General features: G+C 46.5%; 1 protein-coding gene across 1 annotated transcript; it reads left to right on the forward strand.

The window, feature by feature from the left end:
- The first annotated feature begins 613 nt into the window (after positions 1–613).
- On the forward strand, positions 614–5636 carry PIM3 (Pim-3 proto-oncogene, serine/threonine kinase). The gene is made up of 6 exons (XM_051795951.1): positions 614–1113; positions 1456–1565; positions 1728–1778; positions 2093–2456; positions 3720–3896; positions 4053–5636. The coding sequence occupies exons 1-6, from the start codon at positions 1032–1034 to the stop codon at positions 4235–4237; spliced, it is 969 nt and encodes a 322-aa protein (XP_051651911.1). The 5' UTR covers positions 614–1031; the 3' UTR covers positions 4238–5636.
- The last annotated feature ends 4981 nt before the right edge of the window (positions 5637–10617 follow it).

Below are 10617 nucleotides of genomic sequence, written 5' to 3' on the forward strand. Positions count from 1 at the left end.
CTCGGCTCGCAGCGCCCTTCCCGCAGCCCAGGGCGGGGCGGGGCGGGCTCGGCGCCGCGGCATTCGCGGCATTCCCGCCCTGCCACCGCCCGGCCGCGCGCCGCCGCATGCAAATGAGGGCGCTCCCCATTGGCCGCACCGGGAGCCCTTTGAAAGGGCGCGCGGCGATTGGCCGCGCGCGGCGCTAACGCACGCCGAAGGATCTCCCCCCGCCCCGTCCTTTTTTTTTTTTTTTTTTCGCCGCTAATGTGTGATGCGTTCCCTCTCAGACAGGGTGTAACTCTGCGCGCCGCTTACTACAAACAAGTAGTTCCCAGCCCCCCGCCCTCCCCGCGCCCGCCCGCGCGGTGGGGCGGGTACGGGACGCTGCAGTCGCGGCCGCCGCCCCGCGGGCGCCCCGGCGCGGAGGGGAGGGGGCGGCGGGGGCGGTGGGGAGAGGTGTTCCCCCCTCCCCTCCCCCGCGGAGGGATATCCTTGGCGCGCTCGCCGCACCGTGCCCGCACCAAAATATTGGGAGTTAAGAGGCGGCTCGGCGGCGCCGCCGGCTCAGAAGCGCGCGGGCAGCTCGGCGGCGGCGCGGTCGGTCCTGCGTCCGCCACGGCTCTACTGCGGCGCCCAGCCCGCTCCTGCTACCGCGGCCCCCGCAGGGGCGGGCTCCACGCGCGGCCCCGCACCCCCCGGACTCGCCTGCCTCCGCGGAGGGCTCTACTTCTGGCTGCGCCTGCCTGCGCCCCGAGCGGCTCTCCCCGGGTGGAAGAGGGAGCGCGGGAGCGGCGCGCTCGCTGACTGCGTTTTTCCCGAGGACTTGGTGCGACCGGCGCCTGGATCGCTGCCGCCGGGGACCCCCCCCCCCCCCCCGCCCAGGACTCCGTCGGTGCCCGCTCCCGACCGAAGAAGGAGCTGCGCAGAAGATATCGGCGGTCCGCCGCCCTCCGCCGGCTCCGGAGCGAGGAGAGCCGCGCCAAGCGCTGAGCCGGGAGGACGCCGGCGGAGCCACCACCGAGGACTCGCCGTTTTCCCCCACTCGAAAGATGTTGCTCTCCAAGTTCGGCTCGCTGGCGCACATCTGCAGCCCCAGTATGGACCACTTGCCTGTGAAGATCCTCCAGCCAGGTACGGGGCTGGGGTGTCCCCTGCCAGAGCCGCGCCGGTGGGCGCGGGTCGGCCCCGCGTTACCGGGGTGCCGGGGCCGGAATCTCGCAGCCCCCGGAGCTGCATCTGGGGCTTTTATTTTCTTTTTCTTTTTTCTTTTTTTTTTTTTTCCTTAATTGAAGAAGAAAATATGTTAAAAAAAAAAAAGCCTTGGTCAGAATCAGGGCAGCGCACAGGGTACGCGTCCGCTGGGCAGAGCATTTGTGGGCTTTTTTTGGTTTTTTAATTTTTATTTTTTTTTTTAATTTCGGGCGCAGCACGGCTGCGGACACTGACGCGGGTGTTTCCCTCTCGTTTCCCCAGTGAAAGTGGAGAAGGAGCCGTTTGATAAAGTCTACCAGGTGGGCTCCGTACTGGGCAGCGGGGGCTTCGGCACCGTGTACGCGGGGAGCAGGATCGCCGACGGGCTGCCGGTGAGGAGCGGGGCGCCCGGGCGGGGGTGGCGGGCGGGATCGCGGCGCGGGAATCTGGGGGCGCGGGAAGCGGCGGGCGCGGCCGGCCCGGCCCTTCGGCGGCGGAGCGCAGGTTGAACCCGCCCCGCCGCTCACGGCGCCTCCTTTCTCCCCGCTCTGCAGGTTGCCGTGAAGCATGTGGTGAAGGAGCGGGTGACCGAGTGGGGCACGATTGTAAGTAGCCGGGGGGGACTCCGGGGGTGCCGCGGAGCTCCGCCGCGGCGGGGCCATTGTGTGGGTGGCGGGGCCCGCCCCGCTGGCGCGGCCTCTGCGTCGGGAGGGAATTTGGCGGGGGTTCGCCGCCGCAGCGCCGCGCCCGCCCCTCGGACTGCGGCAGCCGCGGAGGGGGGCCCGTCGGCCGCGCCCTCCTTCCCCGCCATGCACGCCCTCCTCCCTCCTGCCCCTCCCCACCTCCCTCCCCTCGGCGAGGGGGCGCCCCGGGGCGCGCCGCCCCCCCGCTGACCCGCGCCCCCCCTCTCTCTGCTCAGAGCGGTGTCATGGTGCCCCTGGAGATCGTCCTCCTGAAGAAGGTGGGCTCCGGCTTCAGAGGGGTCATCAAGCTGCTGGACTGGTACGAGCGGCCCGACGGCTATCTGATCATCATGGAGCGGCCCGAGCTGGTGAAGGACCTGTTCGACTTCATCACGGAGAAGGGCGCTCTGGACGAGGAGACGGCCCGCGGCTTCTTCCGGCAGGTGCTGGAGGCGGTGCGCCACTGCTACGGCTGCGGCGTGGTGCACCGGGACATCAAGGACGAGAACCTGCTGGTTGACCTCCGCACAGGCGAGCTGAAGCTCATCGACTTCGGCTCGGGAGCCCTCCTCAAGGACACAGTCTATACCGACTTCGACGGTACGTGTCCTCCCTATGCCGAGGGCAGACCCGTACTCCCCTTCTGGGGTGATGCCCGCCCTAGAACCGCCGCTTAGAACGTTCCCGGTGCCTGGCAGCAGCGAGCAGTGTGCCTGACACGGGGGTTCATATCAGGTCTACCGGTAACGGAAACCTGTGGACCCGAAGCAGCTTAGGGGTGTTCAGTTGCGTAGGAAAAAAGCGATTCCATGCAGTGACGCAGCAGTTTCTGTTTCCCTGTCTTGGAAAAAGTGGGTTTTTTTCCTAGAGGGCGATCTGTTTACATGGAGGCTTTGCCAGTGTCGGATGTTTCCATGTGTGGATATGCAATTTTTATATGCGGTGCTTTTTTTAACTCGGAGCGGTACCTCCCCTTCCCATTCCGGCAGTGTCCTGGAAATCCCGCATTGCAGATTTTAAAGCGATGGGGATAAGTGTGCTCCCTCAAAATGACTTGATGTAGATTTCAGGGCCGGGGTCGATGCTTTAGGGTTGGGAAAGCTGAACATAAGCCAGTGTGTGTGACCAGAGAGAGCATTTCCCCTAGTCCTTGGAGTGTGACTGATGTAACGGGGCCTCGCTCCCCCCGTTTCCCCCGCCCCCAGCTGCCGCACTCACATCTGTTTGTTGTGAAACCCGAAGCCCTGCCGCACGTGACCCTCGGCATCACGAATTCCCCGTTTTGTTTGGTATCCAAGGAGCCCGCGGGCACCGGAGGGAGGGGAAGGGTGGGGAGGCGGGTTGGGAAAAACTGCCACATAGAAGCCCGAGGGGGGCCTTAAAAACACAGAAATCGTAAGCGGCCCTATTTTGTTTACTGCCTGTGGAATTGGATAAAGCAGATTAGCTCCATGTAATGCGAGCAGACCTGAGTTTCACCTTCTTGTCGCCCTCTCCTCCTCCCCGCCAGCCCCCTTTGTCCTTTTGTGTCTATTTTTGGTGTGATGGTGCAGACGCCACGTGGTCAGTGAAAGGGAGCTCGCCTCAGTAAACAGTCAGCTGATGGGGCTGTGTTATTCCTTGCAACGAAACAGCACAACCGGATGGGCCAAGTCTGTTGATGGTGTAACCCTGCAGATGACCTGAAATTACACCGCTAATGGCTTTGGCCTGTAAAAAATTGAAAGCTTTTTTTTTTTTTTTTTTTTTTTTTCAATTCCCAAATGTCAAATTTATGAATTTAATTTAGGCCTACCAGAAGGAGCTGAACAACGGGGAAGCACTCTAAACCTTTACTCTATTTTTTTTTTTCCCTGCTTTCAGGAACGAGAGTGTACAGCCCTCCAGAGTGGATCAGATACCACAGATACCATGGGCGGTCAGCAACAGTATGGTCTCTGGGAGTTCTGCTGTATGATATGGTTTGTGGAGACATCCCTTTCGAGCAAGATGAAGAAATCTTGAGGGGACGATTATACTTCAGGAGAAGAATTTCACCTGGTGAGTTCTATAGGGGTCAAGTGGTTTTTTTGGTTTTTGGGTTTTTTAAATAGTCCTGTACATTTGAGCTTGTACGGGGGTGGATTTTTATTGCTTGGGATTGTCTTTTTTTTTTACTTTCCTAGTCTAACACAGCTTTCTTTTTTTTTGGTACAGAATGTCAACAGCTGATCAAATGGTGCCTTTCACTGAGGCCTTCAGACAGACCAACACTTGAGCAAATTTTTGACCATCAATGGATGCACAAATCTGAAGTAGTGAAGTCTGAGGACTGTGACATAAGGCTACGGACCCTTGATACTGATGTATCTAGCACAAGTTCAAGTAATGAGAGTCTGTGAAATACTAAGGACCTCGCACTGGGAGGGGAGCTACAAGCAGAAAGACCACAGTGCTGCTGCCAATACATAGGAGGGGCTAGAAAAATGCATTCATTATTCTGTAGTTGAATCTTTGTCTGAGGGACTTGATTTTATTTTCCCCCTTTGCTGGTTTCTGCTTTGGAATGAGAGATTTCCTTTGGAAACGCTGATGTTTGGGAGTTGCAGGCCAGTACTTAGTCAAAGACTGACCTTATTAAGAAAGCAGTGACCTCTTGAATACATGGTAAACTTTTTTGCTCTCATAGAGCCTGGACTAGATTTTATTTGCTTTTGAGTGCCTTTTTGAAAGCTGCTTCAGTGGGACTTTCTTTTTGAGCTGTCTATGTCCAAAGAAGATCCAGTTCATTATAGGAATTTGCTCCCTTTAGACTCAGTGCTGGAGGAAGCAGCTCCTATGATGCATTGGAGAACCTGTTCGGTGATTGAATGAAGTAGTCCCATCCACTGGTGATGGAATACTTGAACACAGACATTTCACTCTGCCCCCCCCCCCCTTTCCAAATCGAACCCACCTCTGCTGCTCAAAATATTTCCTATAGCCTGCACAGAAATATGAACAGGTATATCGGCTTCTTTGTCAGAAACATTTATTCATGTTTCCTTTTATCATCTCTACCATTGGGCATGAGAAGCCCCTTTCTCAACTCCCCCTGGCCTTTTGTCACCCTGCGAGTCTTAAAGTATGTATGGGCATGATGAATGCACAATCAATGCAATATTCAAGGACTTTTACTTTTTTTTTTTCCATACCTGTATAATGTGTTTATGTAAACTTGGTTTTTCCCATGTACTATACAATTATTTATTGTTTGGAATTTAGAAGACCTCCCACAGTTTTCAGCTGTGGCTATTTATTTGGTTAATTTATTTGGTTAGAATTATTCAACACTGTGCTTTCCCCTCCTTCTCTCCATGGGAATTCTAGTGGTTTGCCCATGGCACTTTTTTTCTGCATTCCTGTTAACTTTTTGTTAAAAAAAAAAAATAAAATTCTGACCTTATCAGTTTTTTGTTGGAAGATGGGAAATTGTTGTACAAAGTTTAATTTAAGGGAAATAGAATGACTTTCTAAAGTTAGTCAGTATGCCTTTTGTCTGGTATTATTGTACCAGAAATGTAAAGTAATGCTGTTTGGAAGGGTTTTAAATTATTGACAGTGTACAGTCTCCGTGCATTGGCTCTGGAAGGTAGAGTGGCAGAGTCATAAACCTTAATTTATTTTAATAGCTGTGTTTCTGTGATCTGGTTGCATTTATGCAGCTTGGATTTGGATTTTTTTCTTCTGTTTAACAGTGTGAAATGTATGGAGATCATATTTTTTATACAGGTATTTCAATTAAACTTTTTGTATATAACAGTTCTGTGTTTGTGTGCTTTTATCTTAACTATCCAGTTACTCTTGATGGTAGCTGGGGAACACACTATTATCATCTCAAACACGCTGGTACCATCTTACTCTGTTAAAGGTGTGCAGCAGCTGACCCTGAGTAGGTATATGGACTATGCCATTGGCAGTGATTGTTTTAGGAGAATTAAGCAATCCCTCGTGGACTGTATCTACTCCTTGATTAACCGTACTTGATTTTGGACTGAAGAAGGAGTACAATAGAACAGCACTAATGGCCTACATTAAAGGGAATAGGCCTGTAATTGTGGGACTTTTAACTGTAAACTGTGAATAACTGAAATACCAGTGTCTTCGAGTATAACAGAAATACCAGTGTCTTCGAGTATAACAAGGAAAGATTTCTATAGCTGTTGGTGGTTGCTGTTTTCACAGTTGACATGTTTACTTTCCGTTACATTCAGTTTCCTTCTTCCTGCTTACCCCTTCTTCCTGGGGGTGGATGAGGACTTCCTGTGCCTTTACAGGAAAGGGACAGCATTCTTGGAGAGCAAGGCCACTTGTTTTCCTTCAACCCCCTTAGATTATCTGAAAAGACTGCTGTGTCACTTGATAAAGTACAGGGGAGTATGTGCTCTTCTCATCTATAGCAAAGAGCAAGAGAAATGTCCTCAGCATTTGTCTTAACACATTGGAAGTCAAGTCCTGCAGATTATCGAGTTCATCCTGGTGTCTCTGCAGCCAGAGACTGACCTGACTTGGTCTTTTTGTGGGGGTGGTAGTGATTACTAGATTTAACTACCACAGAGGGATATTTACCACAAGGTATATTTAAGGATGTGTTCGTGCTTAAAGGTGCTGTGTAGTTGTCAGATAAAGGGCTAGGCTTAGCATCTGTGGGGTTTATGTTATTTCCCTTTCTGGGGATCTTTCTGCTAGCTCATCTGCTATTATTTTGGTTCCCTGTGGGGAATATCTCGCTGACATCACATCAAGCTCCTGATGCTAAGTAGTTCAGACTCAAAATGCCCATAAATAGCAGGAGGTAAAGCTGAAGGAAAAAGATCATTTATGGTCTGTGCAGTTATCTGATGACATGGAGGGAAGGTGCATAGCTTTGACTTGGCATAAAAAAGTTCAAATTACTCTATTTGGGGGGAAAAAAACCCTAACCACAGTTGTGTCCATCAATTTGTTTACTATGTTTTCTGCTTTTGTTCCTTTTTCATTTTAGACTTGCTTCTCCAGTTTTTAATGAAAATCTGTACATATGTTCAACCTAGTCCCTGAGAAACTCCCACATACATGAAGAACCCTATTGGAGCTCTATTCATAGAAGTAAAAGATTCTGTGGTTAAGATTACTTAGGAAAATCACACAATGTCCTAAGAGAAGAATGCTTAAAAGTGAATATTTTGAGTTTTGCTTGGAAATGAGAGATTTCTTTTGCTTAAGAGGGGAGGATTCAGGTACACTACAGGAGAGATGATCCCAGTACCTACTGCAGTTCTTTAGGGAAACACATTTCTAACCACAAGTGGTCTCTGGAGAAATTCCAGTAGCCGACAGTAATTAACATCTTCCACTCCAATGGCTTCACATGTTCACAGCTGTAGAGAGAGATGGCAGTGAGGCCACACCGGTGAGCTTCAAAGGGCTACCAGAAAAGCTATTCTAAAACCACGTTTGTTAAAGCTATTGTTGATTGCTGAGCTAGGAACTTTCAACATTTCCACAGGAGCCGATGTTACTTTCCTTAGCTTCACAGAGAATCACTGTTGAAATGGTCTGTTTTGAAACATAAAAACTAGGTTTTCACCTTTTGCTACTGAGGCAAAATGCATTAAAAGGATAAAGGTCAAAAGGACACGGGCATGAGTGCTGACTCCCCTCTGGGATTAGCTCAACATAAAAGGTGCACTTTCAGTACTGCACAGGCAGCTTTCGTTGTGAAACTCCCCTGTACACTAATAGAAGCCATGTGGCTGAAACACCATATACCGAAAGTAATGATTTTTAAAAATAGCTTTTCATTGCAGTTGAAAGTTGGAAAATGATGTGTTAATATGGTTCCATTAGCTGAGTGTTTCTGCCAAAATGAGCAAGTTGGTGACAGCTCTTGGTTTCTCCTGTGCATTAAATGTTTCTCTGGGATCCTCCTCTTCATACTCTCCTCACTAGGTTGGTTTTCAACAGCACAGGGCTTGAAAAGTAAAATTCAGCAGGTCATTCAAAACACTACCATTTAAATCAGAGCCTGTTTTAACCATGAAAAATTGATTTACTAATGATCATATGTATATATGTATGCTACTGACTTCATAAGAGATATTTTAATACATTTTAATGCAGAAAGATCTTTAACAATGTATTGGTTTTTGTCATTGATATCCCTAATAAAGGTCATTGTCCTGCATGCATAAGCATACACTCGCTTTTTTTTTTTCTTTTTGTTAACTAAGCTTATATTTACTGAAGCAGCCAAACAAGAGCCCTTTGAACAAAACTATCAGAAGGATGTTAGAAAGATTGACGAGGGTGTGTTCTCACCAAACACTTATGGTTGTCTCTCAGTGGTTTACTGACCTCTGTTGGTGAAATTAAAGTACATGTTCCAAAAATAATGATGCATAAATTGGGGAGACGTTAAAGCACTGCTGGCTGATACTTTTAGATATTGGTGAGTATGGCTAATACTTAAATATACCACAATGTTTGAAAAGATACCACTAAAAAATAAATAAAAAAAAATTACTACAGATATGAAAATAACTTTTCAATAAAAAGGGGAGAGGGAAGTATGAATTCAAAAGGCTGTCAACTCTGCATCTGCTGTTACAGCCGTAACCTGCCTAGTGTTCCCCTAGTCACCTACATGACTCTTGGCACGAGCATTTGAGAGCATATTAGCCCTCATTCTTCCACTTCATTTCAGTCACAATGAGAAGCACTTTTCTTCTGACACACAGATGGGCAATAATTCTCAGTGGTGTAACTAGATAACAGAACATTGTGGCCCTATCAGCCTATTATTAGCGGAATTTTTACTACTAACAGCAGTAATGCTACAATTGGCAGCAGAAGTCAAGATGGTGGCATTTTAGTTTCATTGTAATACAGTTTTTGATATAGTAATGAAATTTCCTCTGCTTGTAAATTTGCAATTACTTAATTTTGTGGTTATCTGTGATTTAAAAATTTAATATGTTTTTGCCTAAGGTGTTCCTTCAGGAAACGGACTTACCAGAGACACATTAAGCTTTGGTTATATTGCAGAACTGCTGAACAAAGTGATAAGCAGGCCACAAATCCACGCAACTAAAAATGAATTTAAATCTGTATTAGACAGAATTCCTAAATAATGTCAGAGAGAGTTTGTCTCATAACTGGTGAATTTATGTGATCACAAAATATGTGGGCATAGAGACACACCAGTTCTTTTTTTTTGCTGAAGAGAAGTGATTCTAGAGACCTCCAGAACTGTGGTCTAACTCAAGGCAAAATGAGGAGCAGTAACATACATTCATTAAATTCTTACTGACATTTTCTTTGCTTGCAATCCCACCCCTTCTGGTCCAATAAATTTTAAAGGTATTCAGTCTTTGTATCCTTTACTGCTCATAATCTAATATTTGTAATACAGCTCGGCACACTCAAGTTTTAAGAAATGTTAAGTGGTTTCTAAATATGTGATAAAATCGGTGTGTTTATACCTCAAATGCTAGGATTTCCTTTTCCTTAAAATGCTATGAAGGAAATTACTTGCCTACGGAAACATTATGCTTACATAATAATATAAATTCAATATAGGTCTCAGATTAGCTGTGTTTAAGCTCTAATTAATATGGTCTTAGTAAGAACGTTATCTATTATAGTTAATACTCTGCTAATTGACTACACAAACCATTATGTAAAAAGCTGCTTATACTAGTCCACTAAGAGAATTAATGAGACCCATACTTTGACTTGCACTGTTTCTCAGGTGAGTCTGTGTTAAACCTGGAAATTACAATTAAGTCATAGACAGCAGAGTAACTTGTGGATCAGTGTGATTCTTTGTTTACTATTAATGACTCAGCAGTCACTTTAAGTCTCCAATCAGGAATAAGGAAAGATACCAGGAAATGATATTTAAAACCAAAGTATTTTGGTAGAGAATTTTGAAGCAAATGTTTTATCATTTTATGAATCATTGCCTGTGTAATACCTAGTTGGAATTTTTTTCTTTTATGTAAGTTCTGCTGGAAAAAAATGTTATTTTGTAGAAATAAAAAAGTTTTGCTTGAAACACTTATTTTGGCAATTATGAATGGTCTGGTTTCAGGATTGAAGCTTGTCTCTCCACTTTTCTGCTTCCCTTTTTTAGGACAGGAAAATATAAGCATCAAATATCAGTATATTCCAATTGAAACATTAATATGTTAACAAACATATGCTATAAAACGTTGGAGTGGGGATCCCCTATAATTTTTGTTCAAAAAGTTTCCAAACCTAATAGAGTCATGAAAGGGAACAGTCTCTTTCAAGATCATCCTAAGGGAAGATGTCCATTAACTGTGGGTAAATGCTTTCATGTTCAGAGTCCATGCAAGGTTTTTCTTTTTTCTTTTTTTTTTCTTTTCATTTTTTGGGGTCAGGATGAGACAGGGTTATTTTTAGAGTTTTTTTTTAATGTGTAAGAACTAGCAAAACCCTTAAAATATAAAGATTTACATCAACATAGAAAAGTGTAACAAATCTCTGCTTAGAGGGAAATTGTCTACTGTCCAGGTAGATGTAAATAGATAACAAACTTAATCCACAGGAAGGCAGATTAAGCTGTGGTAAGAAAGAGTTTTATATCTGTAAGGCTAGCTGAACACCAGAGTAAACAGACTGTGGAATATGGCAAATCATCATTTTAAGAAACAGGTATTTTTCATAAATCATCTAAAAATTACAGCTAATTTAACATTACTTTGAATTTCATCAACCTAATACTCTCAAGTTACAA

Source organism: Manacus candei, unplaced genomic scaffold, assembly GCF_025592945.1.
Source record: "Manacus candei isolate 608988 ecotype Guabito, Panama unplaced genomic scaffold, ASM2559294v1 h1tg000043l, whole genome shotgun sequence".
Taxonomy (NCBI): domain Eukaryota; kingdom Metazoa; phylum Chordata; class Aves; order Passeriformes; family Pipridae; genus Manacus; species Manacus candei.

Bases quoted from the DNA above. Each gene is read 5' to 3' on its own strand.
- PIM3 (XM_051795951.1), top strand. From the start codon at position 1,032: ATGTTGCTCTCCAAGTTCGGCTCGCTGGCGCACATCTGCAGCCCCAGT. The intron at 1,114-1,455 runs GTACGGGGCTGG...TCGTTTCCCCAG, and splicing joins TGTGAAGATCCTCCAGCCAG to TGAAAGTGGAGAAGGAGCCG. The intron at 1,779-2,092 runs GTAAGTAGCCGG...CTCTCTGCTCAG, and splicing joins TGACCGAGTGGGGCACGATT to AGCGGTGTCATGGTGCCCCT.